The 18,955-nt window shown below is 65.7% G+C and overlaps 3 protein-coding genes across 6 annotated transcripts; 2 read left to right on the plus strand and 1 right to left on the minus strand.

Annotated features, from left to right (window-relative positions):
* Positions 1-1,873: 1,873 nt before the first annotated feature.
* PHPT1 (phosphohistidine phosphatase 1) lies at positions 1,874-3,408 on the plus strand. 2 transcript variants are annotated; one of them, XM_065879392.1, is made up of 3 exons: positions 1,874-2,094; positions 2,466-2,590; positions 3,141-3,408. In XM_065879392.1, exons 1-3 carry the CDS (start codon positions 1,935-1,937, stop codon positions 3,231-3,233), a joined length of 378 nt encoding a protein of 125 aa, XP_065735464.1. In that variant the 5' UTR covers positions 1,874-1,934; the 3' UTR covers positions 3,234-3,408. The 2 variants fall into 2 exon arrangements, with proteins under 2 accessions (XP_065735464.1, XP_065735463.1); XM_065879391.1 differs by having other exon boundaries at positions 1,935-2,100; positions 3,141-3,233.
* Positions 3,409-4,984: 1,576 nt separating this feature from the next.
* Positions 4,985-12,773, plus strand: MAMDC4 (MAM domain containing 4). Its single transcript, XM_065879018.1, has 27 exons — positions 4,985-5,030; positions 5,690-5,797; positions 5,871-6,044; positions 6,124-6,249; positions 6,414-6,544; positions 6,628-6,712; positions 6,863-6,988; positions 7,161-7,298; positions 7,389-7,477; positions 7,563-7,736; positions 7,953-8,037; positions 8,125-8,304; positions 8,408-8,533; positions 8,694-8,825; positions 9,374-9,490; positions 9,657-9,791; positions 9,931-10,067; positions 10,138-10,357; positions 10,451-10,588; positions 10,700-10,818; positions 10,904-10,994; positions 11,148-11,294; positions 11,474-11,608; positions 11,711-11,838; positions 11,944-12,052; positions 12,425-12,603; positions 12,732-12,773. Exons 1-27 carry the CDS (start codon positions 4,985-4,987, stop codon positions 12,771-12,773), a joined length of 3,417 nt encoding a protein of 1,138 aa, XP_065735090.1.
* Positions 12,774-13,863: 1,090 nt separating this feature from the next.
* EDF1 (endothelial differentiation related factor 1) lies at positions 13,864-17,469 on the minus strand. Of its 3 annotated transcripts, none has more exons than XM_065879399.1 (5): positions 17,298-17,469; positions 15,791-15,842; positions 15,264-15,424; positions 14,882-14,975; positions 13,864-14,312 (listed from the first exon to the last, which is right to left on the minus strand). In XM_065879399.1, the coding sequence occupies exons 1-5, from the start codon at positions 17,373-17,375 to the stop codon at positions 14,251-14,253; spliced, it is 447 nt and encodes a 148-aa protein (XP_065735471.1). In that variant the 5' UTR covers positions 17,376-17,469; the 3' UTR covers positions 13,864-14,250. The 3 variants fall into 3 exon arrangements, with proteins under 3 accessions (XP_065735471.1, XP_065735473.1, XP_065735472.1); XM_065879401.1 differs by having other exon boundaries at positions 14,251-14,312; positions 15,327-15,424; positions 17,298-17,375; XM_065879400.1 differs by having other exon boundaries at positions 14,251-14,312; positions 15,318-15,424; positions 17,298-17,375.
* Between the last annotated feature and the right edge of the window lie 1,486 nt (positions 17,470-18,955).

Below are 18,955 nucleotides of genomic sequence, written 5' to 3' on the forward strand. Positions count from 1 at the left end.
CGGCTCGCCCTGGTCCAGGAGCCCGAGTCGACCAAAGCCTAGTCCCGTCCCTTTAAACACACTCCCCACCCGCCTCCTGTGGTCTGGGATGCGTCCTGCTCAGAGGCCTTTCCCCTCTAGGGGACACCCTGATTGGCCTCGGTGTGTCCGCATCCCAAGCACGTCCTGGCCTGATGGGCAGGGCCGGCGGGGACCTGCGCGTGGTGTCTCCGCTGGCCCCCATCCCTGCTGTGCCGGACCATGGCAAACTGACGGCGCTGCCCGCCCTGCTGCAGAGGTTGGGCAAGCAGCAGTGAAGGGGTACTCGGGGGTCCTCAGCCAAGGTGCAAGACACCCAGCCAGAGGGAAGGGAGTCCTGGACGGGGGAAGCAGAGGGGACGTATGGGTAGGGGCGCTGGCCAGACCTGAGACCTGGCTGGGCGTGAGTCGAGCTGCCGGCCCTCACCCGACAGGATGGCCCTAGGCGTGTGCCAGGGCAGACCCGGGGTGCAAACGGCAGCGCAGGCCCTAACCACACAGGGAGGCAGGAAGCAGGTATACAGGGAGGCAGGAAGCAGGTGCACAGGATGGATTTGCGGGAGGGGCCGAGGAGGCCGTCCAGCAGGGACCCTATTCCTAGGCACAGGGAGGACCAAAGAAGAGGGGCGTTCCCAGTTTGGAGCAGGGCGGGGAAAGCGTGGATGGGAGCACGTTCGCCAGGGCGGTGGTCCACCGGAGGGGTGGGGGGCGCGATTAAACAAACGCCCCCGAGCGCTCGCTCTAGCCGTGCCCTGTGGTGCGGCCACGGGGCCCGGCTCCGGCCCTCGGGAGCGCACGCTCGAGTGTCCGTCGTTCCCCGCCCTCCCCCGGGGTGCCCGCTGGCCCTGGTCCGGGCTCCAAGGATGGCGAGTAACCTGGAGAGGGGGCAAGGCCGAGAGCCCGGAAGGGCCCTCCTGCAGCCCCCAGTCCCCCATTGGGGCCAGGTGGGGCATCGACTGAATTAAATTGTGGACCTCCCCCCCCAAACCCCGCCTCTGTTCCCGGCCCTCGCCCCTGACCGTGCACCCGCGCCCATCTCCCTCCCCTAAATGCCTGTGCGCCTGCCTCGGCTCCGCGCATTTGCACCGGCCACGCGCCCCGCTTGCCCCACCCGCCTTCGCGGCCTCCCAAACTGGCCGCCGCGCCCCCGGCCTGGGTGCCTCCGCCTTCTGCCCCACGCCTGAGGGCCGGCCCTCCAGGAAGGACCCTGGGCCGGGATTATTTCCAGAGGGCGAGCGCTTTCGAACCAAGGAAAATAAAACTCGAATGTAGCCATTGCCGCCTCATTCTTTGTGCGGGGGAGTGGGTGGCACGCGGGACGGAGACTTTCGGAGGCGTGGGGGGGGGGCCTTCGGAAACCTGGGAGGGACACCATGGAGCAACGCGGAGTGGGAGGCAGGAGAGAGAGGCCCTCGGCCTCGGTGGGGGACGGGGGAAGGAGGCCCTCGGGCACGGGGTGGGGGGAACCCGGAGGGAAGCCAAGGGACAGCGGGATCGGTGTAGGGGAAGGGAGGCCTTCGGTCACGTGGGGGAGGGGGCCAGGGCCGGCGCGCGTCCCTTGGGCCTCGTGGGCCTCCTAACCCCCACCAAATGGGCCTGTCACATCCCCCTCCTCCCCGCAAGCTCCCTGGAAAGGAACTTTTACGGGGGCTGCATTGAGTCACCACCTACTCCCGGTTCCAAGTTTCTCTTTAAGTGGAGCCGGCGTGGTATCTGGGCTGCAAGGAGCTGGATCGCGATTGGCCAGTCTGTGCCGCGGGTTGGCCGCGTGGTTGGCTGAGGCACTGGGCTCGGGCAGCATGACCCCGCAAGATTGGTCACGGGCTCCCAGGCCCCGCCTCCCGCACTGTCGGCGCTGCCCCGGGTCGCGTGGGGGAAGGGCCGCGGGCCGCAGCGGGTGAGTGCGCTCCGGGAACATGACGGCGGCGGACCTCCCCCAGATCCCCGACGTGGACATCGACTCCGACGGCGTCTTCAAGTATGTGCTGATTCGAGTCCACGCGGTGCCGCCCTCCGGGGCCCCGGCCGGGGAGAGCAAAGAGATCGTTCGCGGCTACAAGTGGGCCGAGTACCACGGTGAGGGCGGGGCGGAGGGGCAGGGGGCGGGATCTCCGGCGTCTGTGGGCGGGACTAGCCACGGCTGTGGGCGGGGCCGAGGGGCGTAGTGGGAGGTGATCCTGTACCCGGTTTCATCCCTGGCTGGCCCAGAGGAGCGTGGAGTACCCAGAGTCTGGAGTACCCAGATGGTCCTGGAGACGAGGGGCTGCCATGGCCCGACTCCTCCCTCCTAGTCCCAGCGCCCCTGCCCGGGTGCACCCCCTCCTCCATTTCATCCCTTCCCAGAGGGTCTCCTCTCCTGGGGAGGGAGCCGCTCAGAGCGGGGCTTCAGACCCCTTCAGCCTTCAAGGGCAGCCAGGGCGCGTGCTGAGCCCCCCTTCCTATCCCAGCGGACATCTATGACAAGGTATCAGGCGAGATGCAGAAGAAAGGCTATGACTGCGTGTGCCTGGGGGGCGGGCGCATCTCCCACCAGAGCCAGGACAAGAAGATCCATGTGTACGGCTACTCCATGGTGAGCCCACAGCCTCGGGCCTGGGTGGGCCGAGGGCCCCAGTCCTGGCTTGGGGAGACCTGGCCCTCCAAGCTGCCTGACCTGGGGTGCTCAGTCTTCCGGCCCTTCTCAGCGGCAGAACCCTCCATCCAGGGCCTGTAGGCTCCCCATTTCTCACGTGGCATGACACAGGAAGCACACAGGGTGGGAGGGAGCCGCCCCCTGCCCCTCTGCTCTGACGGTCTGCGTGCTGTTCCTGGTCCAAAAGGCCTGACTGGCCGTCATCCTTTAGTGCTTTGAGGCCATCAGTGCTGGGGTGAAACTAAGAGGCCCCTGTCCCTCCCTTCACCAAGCTACCAGCAGATACACGGGGGCACCTAGAGGGGTCTGGGCCTCCAGCTAAAGGAAACTCCCTCAAGATCTGCGCACCCTGGTGGCCACGCTTCCACAGGAGAGCGCCCTGGGGTGGGCGGAGGGGATGACAGCCCCCTCCCGAGCTGGCCCCTGGTGTCCCTGCTGACCGGGCGCCCAGAGCCAGGACAGGGCTGTGAGAGCTGCCTTCTCCCTTCAGGGTTACGGTCGCGCCCAGCACTCCGTCTCCACTGAGAAGATCAAAGCCAGGTACCCTGACTACGAGGTCACCTGGGCCGACGACGGCTACTAAGGCCCACCTGAGGCCAGCCACCTCCAGCGGCCCACTTGGAACTCTGTTCTCAAGGCCACCTCCCACGGGGCTGGACTACACCCCCTGGCGCTTTGCCACCCTGGCCAGGCCTCAGTGCCCGGGGTTACCTCTCTGGGGAGAATTAAAAGCATCGTCACCTCCGCTGGTCCCTGAATGCTGTGTGTCTTGGCTTCTCTGTTCCTAGGTCACCTCTCTGTACCCCCGACTAGAGTGGGGGCAGCGGGTCACTCCTGGCTGCCCCTCACCCCGCTCCACCCCTGCGGGCCCCAGGAGTGGCAGTGCACACTCAGCCCTTTGGGGCCTGATAAGGGGGCCCCTGGGCTGCTGCCCCCGTTTATGGCCTGATTGCTTCTCCACACACCTGCTATCCCCAAGGACATCTGGGAGGAGACCTGATGAGCCCTTACGCAAGGAGCTAGGGCTGAGTCCCTCGGGCCTGCCGAGGCGGGGACCCATCCCAGTGTGCGGGGCAGGCGCCAGCAGCCACCCTCCTGGCCAGCTGCCAGCTGAGGTCACGAGTCAGGCAGTCTACGACCCCTCGACTCCAAGGTCAGGTCCCACGGCCCTGCGCCGCAGCCACAGGCTCTGCTCCAAGTAAACAGGCAGGGCTTCAGACTTGGAGCTGGGAGCCCCTCTCCCAAGACCCTTCTCTTGGCACAGGGCTGTGGGGAGCGGAGGTGCCCCTTGCCGAGGCTGTGACCCCGCCGTGCCAGCCTCCTGTGAGCCTCCAGGGCCCTCACGGGAGCCTGTCCAGGCAGGCACCATTGTGACCGCGTTTGAAAACGAGGAAAGACTTCCCCGGTGGTCCAGCGGTTAAGAATCTGTCTTGCAATGCAGGGAAGGCGGGTTCGACTAACATCCCACGTGCCACAGGGCAGCTAAGCCCACGCACCGCAACTACTGAGCCCGTGCGCCATAACAAAAGATCCCACGTGCGGCAACTAAGACCTGACGCAGCCAATAAATAAATAAATTTTAAAACAAAGGTGAGGAAACTGAGGCTCAGGTGAGACAAGCTCCCCAGGCCGCACGGTAGTAAACTGTGGGTGGAGCCTGGCTCCAAATCCTTCACGGGGGTCGGTGCCACAAGCCCCAGAGTCTCTAGGTTCCTCTGGACTCTGTGCCTGGCAGCGTCCAGCCCACGCTGTTCAGGACACTTGTTGGCGAATAGTCTGTCCATCGTTTGTAAGAGCAAGCAAAGAGGAACCCACAGGCTGAGTTATGGAGGCCAACGTCCCGGGTTGCTAGGGCTGCCCCAACCCATGCAGGGAACTCAGGGGCTGGGTGTGGGGTTTGCACAAGCTGGTTTCCTACTGGCAACCCGGGCCAGGCTGAGTTGAATTCCCAGCAGGTGTGGGGTCAGAGACCCCAGGAGAAGCGGCCGAGGCCGGTGTCACTCGGTGCTGTCTCCAGTGGGGCCTCCACCCGGCAGGGCTGGGCAGCAGTGGGCATGGTGGTCGGAGCCTGACCTTTGGCCTGAAGGAGCCAGGCAGGTGGGAGCTCACCTAGGCCAGGGGCCCCTCTCCTGGATGCTTTTACAGCCGGGTGCCCGTCCTTGTCAGCGCAGGGCGGGGCCAGGCGAGGGGCTGCAGGTACAAATGGGGCTGAGCCCTGCTCTCCAATTAGAGCAGAGTCAGCCGGTGGGGCCTCGGGCCGATAACCAGGAAAAGTGCCCACCAGGCTGGCCGGTGTACACACTGCCCCTTGGTCTCCCTCCCTCTGGCCTGACCATGTCTCTGCCCGGCCACCTCCTGCCCGTCTTGGTCCTGCTCCTGGGTGAGTCGTCAGGCCTGGCTCCCGGAACGTCCGGGGGCTCGGGTGCTGGGCCTACAGAGAAGGAGGGGTTCAGGCCCTGGATGGCCTGCAGTGGGGGACGCAGGTGAGCCCTTGGGGTCCTGGGGTGGCCCCGCCGGGGAAGGGTGCTGCTGTCCCTGGCCTCAATCTCCACCTGGGCTCCAAGGTGAGAGGGCCCTGAAAGCAGATGGTAGTCAGCCACTCTTGACCTAGACAGAGCTTTGGGGGGCCTGGGCCACCCGTTGATGCATCGCCTTGAGGGGGCTCCCTGATGGCAGCCCCTCCGGTTTCTTGCTGGGCTCCTGTTCTCTTCCCCAGGGAGTGTCCCACATCAGGGGTCCTCGGTCCCTCGCTCGCCCACGCACCCCCCATCCTGACACGCAGGCAGCCTCTCCAGGTTCAGTCATTCTCTGCTTGGCCCTGACAGGGACCCCCCAGGTGGCAGTTCTCTGGGTTCCAGGCCCCCAGACACAGACCCAGCCCCCTCCCTGCATGACTTCCTGGCCTGGACCCCAAAGCAGTGTGACCTATGTCCCGGGACGCCCGAGTCTGAGCAGTTTCTGGGCCGTGGAACAGTCCCAGGCAAGCTGGGATGTGGGGTCTCCCTACCCCAGGCCACCTGGCTGTCTCTCTGTTGGCAGCAAGGTCCCCGGGCTGGGCCTGGGGCCCCAGCCGCTGCAGACCCCCCCGCGAGGCCGTGTGCAACTTCGTGTGTGACTGCAGGGGCTGCCCCGACGAGGCCCAGTGTGGTGAGCCGGGGCCGGGCAGGGAGCGGGCAGGGCCGGCGCTTGCAGGCACCCCACCTGACCACCTGCCCTGCAGGTTACCACGGGGCCTCACCCACCCTGGGCGCCCCCTTCGCCTGCGACTTCGAGCAGGACTCCTGTGGCTGGCGGGACATGAGCACCTCGGGCTACAGCTGGCTCCGAGACCGGGCAGGGGCCACACCGGAGGGTCCAGGGCCGCGCTCGGACCACACTCTGGGCACTGACCTTGGTGAGGCCTGGGCGGGTCTCCACACCAGCCCTCCCCTCTGTGCTTCCCGCCCGGTCTCCTGACCTCTCGGCCCGGCCAGGCTGGTACGTGGCTGCTGGCACACACCGTGGGAGAGAGGCGGCCACCGCAGCCCTGCGCTCCCCAACCCTGCGTGAGGCAGCCCCCTCCTGTGAGCTGAGCCTCTGGTACCACGTGGCCTCTGGAGGTGCGGGTCCCGAGGGGAGGGACCGGGAAAGGAAGGGGAGCTGCCGCAGAGACGGGAGGGCGCCCCCAGGACGGGACGGGCAGGGGTCCTGGGGCAGGGCGCAGCAGCCACCGGGCAGGGGGAGGGGTCCCGGGGCCTGAGATGCCTGGGACGCCCCACTGCAGGTGTGGCCGAGCTGCGGCTGGAGCTGACCCACGGTGTGGAGACACTGACCCTGTGGCGGAGCTCGGGGCCCTGGGTCCCAGGCTGGCAGGAGCTGGTGGTGCCCACCGGCCGCATCCAGGGTGACTTCAGGGTGAGACGGGGACGGTCGCATGGTGGGGGCAGCGAGGAGGGTCTGAGCTCTGCCTGAGATCCCAGGGACCTCGCTCTCTTCAGGTGACCTTCTCTGCCACCCGAAACGCCACCCGCAGGGGTGCTGTGGCCTTGGACGACGTGGCCTTCTGGAGCTGTGGGTTGCCCAGTAAGGTCCCCAGGCCGTGAACGCACACCTGGGTGGGGGAGGGGTTAGCAGGAGCCCGTGGTCCCCTCATTCCGGCCTTGAGCCTCTCCCCAAGCTGCCCTGACCTGGAGCCTTGGGGTGGGGTGATGTGTTAACCCTCCCCCACCCTAGCCCCGCAGGCGCACTGCCCCCTGAGGCAGCACCATTGCCAGAACAAGGCATGCGTGGAGCCCCACCAGCTGTGCGACGGGGAGGACAACTGCGGAGACGGTTCAGATGAGGACACGCCCACCTGCAGTGAGCCGGGGCTGGCGGGGCCACGGGCGGGGGTTGTCCCTTGGCACGGTCCTTCTGGGGGTGAGGCAGCTCCTGTCCACCTGGAGCTGGGGCCATCAGCGCAGGCCCGGGGAGGCGGGGGGCCCAGGGAGGAGGCCCCGCGTGGTAGCCGGAGCCCCGCTTCCCGCCCTAGACCACCACACGGCCACCGATTTTGAGAGGGGCCTGGGCCTGTGGAACCGCTCAGAGGGCTGGGCCCGGAACCACAGCGCGGGCGGCCCACAGCACCCCGCCTGGCCGCACCGTGACCACAGCCGGAACAGCGCGCAGGGTGAGGCCCCCCAGGGACCCCGGCCGCCACCCGGGCCACGCTCGGCCACAGCACCCCGGCCACCCCGGCTCACGCCTGCTGTCTCCCCAGGCTCCTTCCTGGTGTCCGTGGCAGAGCCCAGCGCCCCAGCCATCCTCTCCAGCCCCGAGTTCCAGGCCTCGGCCCCCCAGAAGTGCTCGGTGAGGCGGGTGGAGGACACAGGGTGGCCACCCTGATCGCCTGGGCCCTGGAGAGCCTCCCCTGACATGCTCACTCCCCTTCCAGCTCACCTTCTATCACTACCTGCACGGGTCCGAGGCTGGCTGCCTCCAGGTGTTCCTGCAGACGCGGAGCGCTGGCGCCCCCCAGGCCGCTGTCCTGCTGCGCAGGCGCCACGGGGAACTGGGGGCCGCCTGGGTCCGAGACCGCGTTGACATCCAGAGCAAGCACCCCTTTCGGGTGAGGCTGGCGAGGGCAGCACCATGCAGGGACGTGGGGAGGTCCAGGGGCCCCTCAGGGAGTCCGGGCTGGGCCCCTCAGCTGTCTCAGCAGGAAGGCAAGCCAGGGCTGGGGTGGTGACGGGAGGGAGCGTCCAGCGATAGACAGGTACGAGGTGTGGGTCTTGGGGAGAGGGCTCGAGGGACCCAGGGGTGACAGAGCCGCCTCCGCCCTCAGATCCTCCTGGCCGGGCAGACGGGCCCGGGGGGCGTCGTGGGCCTGGATGACCTCATCCTGTCTGACCACTGCAAACCAGTCCCAGGTGAGCCTGCTGGGCACCCCCCCCCGCCCCCCGTGAGGAGAAGCACAGCCCCCACCCACCTGCCTGATCCCTGCTCTGCCCCCACAGAGGTGGCTGGCCCACCTCCTGGGCTCTGGGCTCCTGGTCCCCGGTCCCAGCTGTCCAGCCTGCAGCCCTGGAATTTCTGCGAGCCCGGACATCTCTTGTGTGGGGACCTGTGTGTCCCCCCGGAGCAGCTGTGTGACTTCCAGCAGCAGTGCCCTGGGGGCGAGGACGAGCAGGAATGCGGTAAGAGGCGGAGCTGGGTGTGGGGAGCCCTCACCTCCCTTCCTCCAGACCAGCCCCCGCTCGCAGTGGTGGGCGGGGCCGTTCACACCGGCTGCCATTGCAGGCACCACGGACTTCGAGTCCCCCTCGGCCGGGGGCTGGGAGGATGCCAGCGTGGGGCGGCTGCAGTGGGTGCGTCTCCCGGCCCAGGACAGCGGGAGCCCTGGCTTGGACGCCAGCGGGGCCACTGGTGAGGCCCGAGTGCCCCGCCCAGGGCAGCCTGCAGCCTGCCTTCCAACTGCACCCGCACAAGGGTCCCCGCTCTGCTTCTTTTCACCGGGGAGGGTCTCTGAATTGGGGGGTGTCCCCCATTCTCAGGAATCAGTTCTGAGAGGCCTGCTCTTCCCCAGGGCACTTCCTGTCCGTGCAGAGGGCCTGGGGGCAGCTAGCAGAGCAGGCCCGCGTCCTCACACCCACCCTGGGCCCCTCTGGCCCCCGCTGTGAACTCCACATGGCTTACTATTTTCAGAGTCACACCCAAGGTACCACTGTCCCTCCAGGCCCTCTGCCCAGCCCTGGGGCGGAGGTGGGGCGGGCCAGCCCACAGTGACCCCTTACCAGGCTTCCTGGAGCTGGTCGTGGTGGAAGGCAGCAGCCGTGAGCTGGTGTGGCAGGCCGCGGGCAGCAGCTCCGGGGGCTGGAAAGTGGACACAGTCCTTCTCGGGGCTCGCCACCGGCCCTTCCGGGTGAGGCGGGCAGCCTGGGGCGGGGGGCGAGGGGCACGCGGAGCCGGCCCTGACTTACCGGCCCGTCCCCCACGCCCCCGTGAAGCTGGAGTTCGTTGGGCTGCTGGACCTGGACGGCCCTGGCCAGCAGGGCGCCGGGGTGGACGGCGTGACCCTGAAGGACTGCAGCCCTGCGGCGGTCACCGAGAAAGGTGACCACCGTGGCCCAGTCCCCACCCAGGGGCCTCCCACCCAGGCCTCCTCGAGGGACCCCCGGGAGTCCCCAGTCCGGGAGCGTCTCTCCCCGCCTCTCGGGGCTCAGGAGGGGTGCGGGGGCTGCTGACCCCCCAGTGCCTTACCCCCAGAGATCTCCTGTAACTTTGAGCGGGGCACCTGCGGCTGGCACACTGGCCACCTCACAGATGCCCACTGGTACCGAGTCGAGAGCCGTGGCCCTGGGTACGACCACACCACAGGCCAAGGTGAGGCGGGGCGCCCCGACCTGGGGACAGCTCTCAGACTCGGAGCGGCCTCCCAGACCCACCCCGGGGGCCTCCCAGACCGGACTCCCAGGGGGCAGAGAGGAGCTCTGGACTGAGTGTCCCCAGCCTGGCGTCTCTGTGGCTCAGCCCCACGGCCCGCCTGCAGGCCACTTCATGCTCCTAGACCCCACGGAACCCCCAGCCCAGGGCCCCGGTGCTCACCTGCTCACCTGGCCCCAGTCACCCGCGGCCGCTCAGGAGTGCCTCTCCTTCTGGTACCACCTCTATGGGCCCCAGACCGGTGAGACCCCGTGCTGGGCGGGGCCGTGGTGGAGGCCCACGGGGGGCCCCGAGTTCTGTCTCTGGGCCCATCGGGGCTCTAGGAGGGGTGAGAGGCAGGAGTCGGGGTCTTGTCCCCTCCAAACCCTGCCTCCCCCTAGGGACTCTGCGCCTGGCAATGAAGCGAGAAGGGGAGAGAGAAAGGCACCTGTGGTCGCAGTCTGGCACCCACGGCAACCGCTGGCACGAGGCCTGGGCCACCCTCCACCACCCGCAGGACTCCAGCGCCAAGTACCAAGTGAGGCCTGGTGCCCGGCAGAGGTGGGCAGGGCAAGGCCCCAGACAGCTGACCCCCTGCTGTCCCCCAGCTGCTGTTCGAGGGCCTCCGGGACGGGTACCATGGCACCATGGCGCTGGACGACGTGACTGTGCGGCCTGGGCCCTGCTGGGCCCCCAAGCGCTGCTCCTTCGAGGACTCGGCCTGCGGCTTCTCCACGGGGGGCCGGGGCCTCTGGACACGCCAGGCCAATGCCACGGGCCAGGCGGCCCGGGGCCCCCCTGCAGACCACACCACAGAGACGGCTCAGGGTGCCGGCAGGGGGTGGGGCAGAGGCGTGGGGTGGGGGTGGGGGGCAGGGGCGGGGCGAGGGGGGCCGGCAGGCTGACGCCGGCACCCCCCAGGGCACTACATGGTCGTGGACACGAGCCCGCAGGCCCTGCCCCGTGGCCACGTGGCTTCCCTGATTTCAGAGGAGCACAGGCCCCTGGCCCAGGCCGCCTGCCTGACCTTCTGGTACCACCTGAGCCTCCGCAACCCAGGTGAGGGGCTGCCGGGAGCAGGGCCCATGGGTCCCCTCAGGCCCCCGCGTGGAGGCCGCTCGGGAGCCGCCCCGCTGCCGCTGACCGGGGCTGTGGCTGCTCGGGTGGCAGGCACCCTGAGGGTCCACGTGGAGGAGGCTGAGAAGAGGCAGGTGCTCAGCATCGGCGCCCATGGAGGGCTTGCCTGGCGCCTGGGTAGCGTGGACTTGCAGGCCGAGCGGGCCTGGAGGGTGAGCGGGGTGGAGGGCCTTCCTCACCCCCAAGGGCCATCCAGTGCCGACCAGGAGCGAGCCCCCCCGCCCTGTGCCCGCCCAGGTGGTGTTTGAGGCCGTGGCCGCCGGCGTGGAGTGCTCCTACATCGCGCTGGACGACCTGCTCCTCCAGGACGGGCCCTGCCCTCGGCCAGGTGGGAGCCCGTGGCCTGGCCCTGGGACCTGCTTGGCTCCTGGTGGTTTCGGCTCCTTGCCTCCCCCGAGACACCTGGCCTGACCTCTACCCCCCGCAGCGGTGGTGCCCCGGGGACGGGGGCAGCACCGCTTATTGCCCAAGTCCCTTGCAGCTTCCTGTGACTTTGAGGCTGGTCTGTGTGGCTGGAACCATCTGCCCTGGCCTGGCCTGGGCGGGTACAGCTGGGACTGGAGCAGTGGAGGCACGCCCTCCCGCTACCCCCAGCCGCCTGTGGACCACACCCTGGGCACAGAGGCAGGTGGGTCTGAGTCGGGAAGGGACCCCAGCGCCATACACACCCCCGGCCACACACCTCACTCACCCCAGTCCGGGCCAACCGGCCAGCCCAGCCAGGCTGCCGCCAGGGTCAGAGGCCAAAGGTCAGGGGGGGCTGGCTCCATCCGGTCCACGGGGCACCGTGCCCTCTCTCGTTGCCAGGCCACTTTGCTCTCTTCGAAACGGGCGTGCTGGGCCCAGGGGGCCGAGCGGCCTGGCTGCGGAGCCAGCCACTGCCTGCCACCGAGGCCTCCTGCCTCCGCTTCTGGTACCACATGGGCTTTCCTGAGCATTTCTGTGAGTCGGGCCGGCAGCGAGGGTGGTGGGGGAACCGGGCGCGGGGGCAGCCCCGCCTCCCGCCGGGTCGGGGGCCTGACACCCCTGGCCCCCTGCTCTCAGACAAGGGTGAGCTGAGGGTACTCCTGAGCAGCACCCGGGGTCAGCTGGCCGTGTGGGGCGCGGGCGGGCACCTGCGGCACCAGTGGCTGGAAGGCCAGGTGGAAGTGGCCAGCGCCGAGGAGTTCCAGGTGAGGCCGGGCCGCCCAGAGCCGGCGGACCTCAGGGGGCTCAGGAGCTCAGGAGGGGCCATCCTCCTCCTCGGGCCCACCCAGCCTCTTCTCCCTCCCGGTTAGATCGTGTTTGAAGCCACTCTGGGCGGCCAGCCAGCCCTGGGGCCCATTGCCCTGGATGACGTTGAGTACCTGGCCGGGCAACGTTGCCAGCTGCCTACACCCAGCCAGGGTAAGCCCTGCCCCGGGTCTGGGCCTCCACCAGCTTCGGTGGTTCACGGCCCGTTCCCTCTGCACTGCGTGCTCCCACTTGCAGTCAGGCCAGAGACCACAGCCAGCCTCGTGCTGGAGCGCTTGCTCCTGTTCTGTGACAACGGCGGGGTGGGGCCCTCGCCTGGGGCCACGACTCCCCCAGCTCCGCAGCTGGCAGCCGCCTGCCCACCAGGGCCCGGCCTCAGCTGGGAGCCTTGTGTGGGCACGACCGGCGCCCCTCCTTTAGCAGGGGGGGGGCACAGAAGTCCTCAGGGCTGTGGGGACGGCCGTGCCCGGGCGTGGGGCTGACGGGGAGGGCTCGGATCCCGGGTCACGCGCCCTGCGCCCACAGGAGACACAGCAGTGGCCACGTCGGTGCCAGCGGTGGTTGGCGGCACCCTCCTCCTCCTCGTGCTGCTGGTGTTGCTTGGACTTGCGGGACGGCACTGGCTGCAGAACAGGGGGGGCTGCCCCTTCTGGCGGGAGACGGACACCGTGGCCCCCAGCTTTGACAACATTCTCTTCAATGCGGTAGGAGCCCTGGGGGGGGCGGCGGGCAGGAGCCCCTGAGCCCTGCACTCGGCTGGACGGTGAACAGGACCCTCCCACACGCGGGGCCACCACTGCCCGGTGGCCACAGATCTCCTCCTTCCTCCTAGGGCCATGTCACCCTGCCAGCATCGGTCACCAATGACCAGTAGATGACGCAGAGAAGACCCCGTGGCCCAGGGACCAACACCTTCCCCACCCCCGCAGGACGCGTCGAGTCCCTGCATCCCTCACCCTCACAGGGGCCGCAGCTACATACCCCAGCAATAAGTGGCCCTGCCCACAAGGGACCCCCCGCTGGCCAGCCAAGGTTGAGGCCAGCAGGAAGCGGGGGCTCCCCGGGGTTCCCCAGACCCAACCCGACCTGCCCAAGAGGATGTGCTTGGGGGCCCCTCCCACGTGCCTCAGTGGCTCAGGAGACTGGAAACAGGCAGGCCCCGGAGACGGCACCACGGGCTAGAGGCACCAGGAGGGAGGCGCAGCGGGACCTGAGAAGCCCCTGCCCCGGGCCGAGCGAGCCTCCGGCCAGCCTAGTGGGACTCCGACCCAGGCCCATCAGGGGCCCCACCTCACCGGGCGATTCTGCATTTGATTTAAGACGGAGAGAAATCCCCAGAGCTGCTGGTGACAGACTTAGGAGCAGACACTTAACTGGGTCCAAGGTGGCATGGAGCTGGACTTGTAGGAGGAATGCCCTGATGTGTCCCCTGTCCCAAATAAAGGTCGCCGTGTCCACCCTCCCATGGTCAAGGTCCCCGCCCACACGCCACCCTCATCTAATAAAATGGAGCTGAGTCTTTCTGACCTAGGGACAGTCCCAGGCTCTGGTCTTCCACGAGGGAGATTCAGACACCACCTGCCAGGTCTGGAAGGCCCCCCGGGCATGGCTGTCCTAGGGGAGGAGGTGACGGCCACACCTGCATGGCCAGGTACTCCCTGGACTCCAGCCCAGGTGGTTCCACCTTGCCACCCCGGCCCACTAGGCTCTGCACGGAACGATGTGACCAGGGACTCAGTGCCAGGGGAGGGCCAGGGTCTGGTGCCAAGAAGCTGATGGACGCCCACTAACCGTCCCAGCAGAGGTGACAAGCAACAACAGCCTGCAGAGCGACCCTCCTGGCCCTCAGACTCCCCCCACAGTGCTTCATGCAAACAGCCCTTCGCCACACTGGGGGCCAGAGGGAGGGGGAGCTGCAGGCACAAGAGGCGAGACCGGACAGCAAGGATTCAGCACCGGCAGGAAGGGCGACAAACGTTTATTAGCTTCTCTACGAGCCGGGCCGGACACGCAGCTCCCCTCCCAGACGGTGGCTGCCCACCGTGTGCGAGGCGGTCCCCCCTCTGAGCTCCCTGGAGCCACAGCCGTGACAGGGCAGACCCCGGGGGAGAGGAAGGCAGCGCTCTGCACCCCACATGAGGGACGGGGACAGGAAGGAAAACAATCAGGAGAAGCAAACACGCTGCAAGGTTTTGTTAGTTTGACAGCAGGTACGGGTAGAGGGGGTTCCCGGGCAGGGCTGCTGCCCTGTGTTCCGCACGGCCGGTGAGGAGACCCGCGCTGGCGCTGGTGGTCAAGGGGAACCAGCCAGACGAGATCAGCCGGAACGCACTGATTTCGAGGCTTTGTGCTCATTTCGCCCTCGGCCCCTTCTCGATCGGCTTCCCAATGTCTCTCCCCCGGAGCTTGAGGCCTGAAAGAGCCACCGGCCCATGACCACTGCAGCTCGCCCCTGGGTCTTCAAGGCACAGGGAAGCTCCACAGCACCCCTACCCACTGCCCCGGAGCGGGCAGCGGCACCCACACCGACCCTTGAGCGCGGCCCCCAGGCTCCACTGGAGGTGGGGGGCCGCGCGGCTCCCGCGTGTGTGGAGGGGCGGGAAACCGATGAGCACCACGCCCACCACACTACTAGCTTCCACGCCTGACTCTGAAGAGCACGTGCCTGCCCATCTTTGTGGGGACAGAGGACGCCCCTCCCCAGAACTAGGCCTCCTCGCTCTGGGAGCCACGCTGCCGCCAATGTTGGGGGCGGGGCAGGGAGAGCGAGGCCCACAGCACAGGGGGCTCAGGGAGATGCCAAAGGGGGAGGCGCCCAGACACTGCGTGCTCGTGGGAATTTTCTTCAGGCTCCGGAGAATTCCGGGGCCCCAGGGGCCTTCCTGCGCCCCTCCTCACCAAGCCCACCCAGGAGGGGTGGCCGCACCGCGCGCGGTCAGGCAGTGGCAGCCGAGACCCACTGAAGGATGGCGGGACACTCACCGATGGCTCTCTCGATCTTGCCCAGAACCTGGTTGTTAGGAATGGCCCGGCCACTCTCATAGTCCGCGATGACCTGTGGCTTTTCGTTGATTTTCTAAAGAGAACGTGTATTTGCACACGTCAGTTCCAGAAGGAGATGCTGGGAGACTAGAACACAGCCAGGTGAGGCGCCTCAGGCGCCGACCCCCGGGGCACTGTGCAGGCCGAGGGTCTGAGCGGATGGCAGCTCAGGAAGTTACAGCTGACTCGCGTGGCCCCCCCGAGAGGCCTCAGGGTTCCCGGGGCAAGAGCGAACTGAAGCCCTCAAGTCACCAGGCGAGCGGAGCCCACGCCTCCCACCTGCCCGACCACGGCCTGGGAGGAGGGGACCCGCCGTGCTCACCGTCGCCAGGTCCTTCTGCGTCAGTCCTTTGCCCTGCCGGCCCTGCTGGATCACCTTGCCCACCTCCAGGGTCACCCGGTCGTGGTGCAGCTCCTCGGTCTCCCGGTCCAGCTTGGCTGTGTTCTTGGTGATCGAATGCTGTTTGTTCTGGCCGGCGGCCCCTGGACCGGCACGAGGTAAGAGCAGAGGAGAGGGTTTGCAGTGAAGCCGAAGGAGAGCCATTTCAGAACGGGAACCAGGCCCAAGAGGCGCCCTGTGCCCAGGGTGACGTGCTAGGCCAGGCCACCCAAAGTGGGGACAAGAGCACGCAAAGGACAAGTCCAGAATCTGTGGACTAAGGAGGAGAACAGTCCCTCCTGACCTACGCCAACCACAGCTGCTCTCTCAAGATCCCTGATGTCGCCCAGCTCTGCAGCGGCTTCCGCTGCCAGCAGCCACCCGACAGCCCGGGGGCAGCACTCACGTATCTGCAGGTACGAACCCCAAGAGCACCCCCCGGTCTTGCGAGTGGACACACGAGTACCTACATTTCTTGGAAGTCTCCACATCTTCTCCTCGTCTCTGAGCTGCTAAGATGGCCTAGAAAATTAGCAAGTGTTTTTCGGTCAAAATTAGCTTTGCAGTATTTGGCAAACACCAGTTTTGGCTGCTGTCAGCCAGGCAGCGCACTGCTAACGCCTGGTGCTTTTTGAGCCCGTGAGCTCCGAGCTCATGCCCCTAAGCGCCGTGCTACGTGCCTAGTACCTGATGCTTTTTCAAGGACTGACCAGCAAATGCTGGGTTTAAACCAAAGCCCGTTATACAAATCCCTCTACAACCAAATATCCAGGCAACTCTCAATAAACTCCTGCTAAGGAAAACAGAAAGAGCTCACATCTTTGCTGCTGAAAACAATGTGCTAATGGATTCCTTTCAGAAACCCACACTTGAAATAGATTTACCTCTCTAGTACACTCTCCTGCAAAAGCAGGAAGGAACGTCAAGTGAGGACCTGGTCTGGCCTTCCTCAGCCAATCCGGCTCCTGATAAAAGACAGCACGTCGCACAAAGCCTGCAGCCCCTGTCCCCAACATCAGCAAAGACAGCGACACCCCCTGATCTACAGTCACCGAATATTAATGTAGCGTATTTCTTGAAGCTTCTGACACCTCAGAGACATGACTGTGCGACATTCTCAGTGTGACAGGTGCACAGATGCTTTCTAGAGCTGTTCACATGATTCCTAGCTTGTGGCTATTAAGTTTCCTTTGGAAAAAAAAAAAAAAGAGAGTGAGTTTGGTTTTGACTAACTGAGAAGTCCTGGGCAGGTCAATGAATGCTGATCACCAGGGCCAAAGCTAGTCCTGGCCCAGACCTGGCACTGCATGTCTAAGGCTGGCCCAAGGCGGCCTGAGAGCAGAAACAAGCAGGGGTGGGGACTAAACTGCCCTTCCCCTTTTCCCTCACATCGACTCACAGATGAACCCCGGATGGACTAGCCAGGGAACCTTCTGCCCCAAGTACCCCTCAGGGCATGCCAGCTACCCTTGCAAGTTGGGGACGCAGGGTCCACCTGCACGCTGGGTCCTAGGCCACCTCAGCCTGGGGCCAGGGACCCCCTATGAGCGGCAATGTGCTTCAGCGGGCTCCACAGGCGGCAGCGGACTGGGGCGGGGGTGCCAGGCAACCGTGCCCCTGTCCCATCCCTTCCCTGGACCCACCACCTATCTGCGCTCCATCCCCCATCTCCGCCCCGAGGTCCACCCCGCTAACCTCGCCCCGCTGCCCTCCAGTCCCTATGTACCTGTCCCCACCAAGAGGTCCAGCGCCTCGCCCGCAGGCCTGTGTCACTGCCCTAAGACCATCCGGACCCTTCCACCCCCACCCCGCCCCCGTCTCCCACTCCTGCCCCCGGCCCCCGCCCCGTCGCCGCCCCCCGTCCCCGCTCCGCTCCCACCCGGTCCCTGCTCCAGTCCCCACTCCCCGCCCCCAGCCCCGCGTCCGCCCCGCCCGCCCGGCCGCTCCTGGGCCCCGAGGCCCGCGCTGCGCCCGCACCTGCTTGGACTTGGCCTGGGCGGCCGTGGGGCCCTTTTTGCGCAGCACCGTCACCGTGTCCCAGTCACTCTCAGCCATGGCGGGGCAGGCGGCGCTGGGGATCCGTCCGGCGGCTCCGCGGCAGCTGCTCGAAACCCGGCGACGCGACGACCCCTAGTCGCTCGGGCGCTTCCGGCGCCCGCCTCGGGCCCGCCCCCTCCTCCCATTGGCCGGCGGCTCTGGGGGCGGGCACTTCCCGCGGCTCGGGGCCAATCCGTGCCCGGCTCATCTGTGGAAACGCCGGAGGTGCGTGACGTGGGGCGGGAGAAGTCGCGGCCGGGGCGTGTGGCCGCTGGGGGGCGTTGTGGGGGGGGGGGGCCAGGGGCAGCTGGAGGGGCGGTTGGGAGCGCTGCGGGGTGATGAGGGGCATGTGGGGCAATGAGAGGTACAGGGGCCGTAGGCGGGGAGGCGAGAGGATGAGGGGATGGGAGGAAGGGGAACCCGGCTTGGGGAGGCGGCGCAGGGTGGCTCTGGAACGGGGTCGGGGTGCAGGACGTGAAGAGGGGTACTGGGAGGGGAAGGGGAAATGCGAGTAGCGGGTGCTGTGCGCCGGGGCGAGAAGGGGAGAAGAGGGGACTCGGGGGAGGAGCAGGTAGGGGGAGGGAGACTGGGGTCCACACCTGGCTTCCTGGTCGCAGCTTTGGGGATGGGGATCGAGCAGCCCCGGCCTGGCCTGGCCCCTCGCGGGCAAGGTGGGCGCGCAAACTGGATGCAAGGGAAAGGTAGCCTCATCGATTTTCCTGTAGTTGAGGTTAGTTTCTGTTTCATGCCTTTTTTGGTCACCTGGCACGCAAATGGAAGTTCTATTTCTCTGGAGTTCTGCTCACGTGATGCAAAGATGATGGGGGCCAGGGTGCGGGTTAGGTGGGGCCTGAAGCAAATATATTTTGTGGGAGGACTCCAAGGAAATATATAAAATTATAAAAAACAAAATTAGTTACAAAAGAGAATGTTTTTGTATAACATGTATATTTTGAATAATATATACATAACTTTACAATATGTAGTATAATGTATACATAATATAACGCGAATAAGTTATTTTACAATAATTTTGTAATATTTTATAGTTATTTTATGATAATCTTGTATAATGAGAAAATAAGTCAATAAATTATAAATTTTAAAAAACTGACAAACACCACACATCACAAAATTCAGAAAAATAACGTTTGTATGAATTAATGAATGCATAAAATGCTTTTGCTTACATTTTTGGTTGTATTCTCATTGAATGCCACATCATGACTTTGCAGAATTGTTTTACGGAAAGAACAGGAAGACAATTCAGACATTTTTCTAACCTGTGTGATCAAATTTGTCTCTGATGGTTAGCGTTGACCTCGGTTTGGGTAATACTTGCGCTTCGCACAGATGTGCTCACTCTTTGTAGCATTCTTATAGGTTTATGCTCCACAACACAGGAATTCTGATAAATGTGTACACTTTAATAATATATATCCAGTTATCTTACCAGCAAAAGCAAGTATATTTAGGAATTACAGTTCAGAATATTAAAACTGTGGCAGACCATAGGCAAATCGGGAGAACAGGAAGAACTTGCTTTTATAGGGAGAAGGGGGAGTTGGGACGGGCTGTGATAACCAAAGAGTTTGGGG

This window comes from Phocoena phocoena, chromosome 6, assembly GCF_963924675.1.
Source record: "Phocoena phocoena chromosome 6, mPhoPho1.1, whole genome shotgun sequence".
In the NCBI taxonomy this organism is placed as follows: Eukaryota; Metazoa; Chordata; class Mammalia; order Artiodactyla; family Phocoenidae; genus Phocoena; species Phocoena phocoena.

Bases quoted from the DNA above. Each gene is read 5' to 3' on its own strand.
- EDF1 (XM_065879399.1), bottom strand. From the start codon at position 17,375: ATGGCTGAGAGTGACTGGGACACGGTGACGGTGCTGCGCAAAAAGGGC. The intron at 15,425-15,790 runs GTAGGTACTCGT...GTGCCGGTCCAG, and splicing joins TGTGGAGACTTCCAAGAAAT to GGGCCGCCGGCCAGAACAAA. The intron at 14,976-15,263 runs GTGAGCACGGCG...CGTTCTCTTTAG, and splicing joins CGCAGAAGGACCTGGCGACG to AAAATCAACGAAAAGCCACA.
- MAMDC4 (XM_065879018.1), top strand. From the start codon at position 4,985: ATGTCTCTGCCCGGCCACCTCCTGCCCGTCTTGGTCCTGCTCCTGG. The intron at 8,305-8,407 runs GTAAGAGGCGGA...CTGCCATTGCAG, and splicing joins CGAGGACGAGCAGGAATGCG to GCACCACGGACTTCGAGTCC. The intron at 10,358-10,450 runs GTGCCGGCAGGG...GGCACCCCCCAG, and splicing joins CACCACAGAGACGGCTCAGG to GGCACTACATGGTCGTGGAC.
- PHPT1 (XM_065879391.1), top strand. From the start codon at position 1,935: ATGACGGCGGCGGACCTCCCCCAGATCCCCGACGTGGACATCGACTCC. The intron at 2,101-2,465 runs GCGGGGCGGAGG...TTCCTATCCCAG, and splicing joins GGCCGAGTACCACGGTGAGG to CGGACATCTATGACAAGGTA. The intron at 2,591-3,140 runs GTGAGCCCACAG...TTCTCCCTTCAG, and splicing joins ATGTGTACGGCTACTCCATG to GGTTACGGTCGCGCCCAGCA.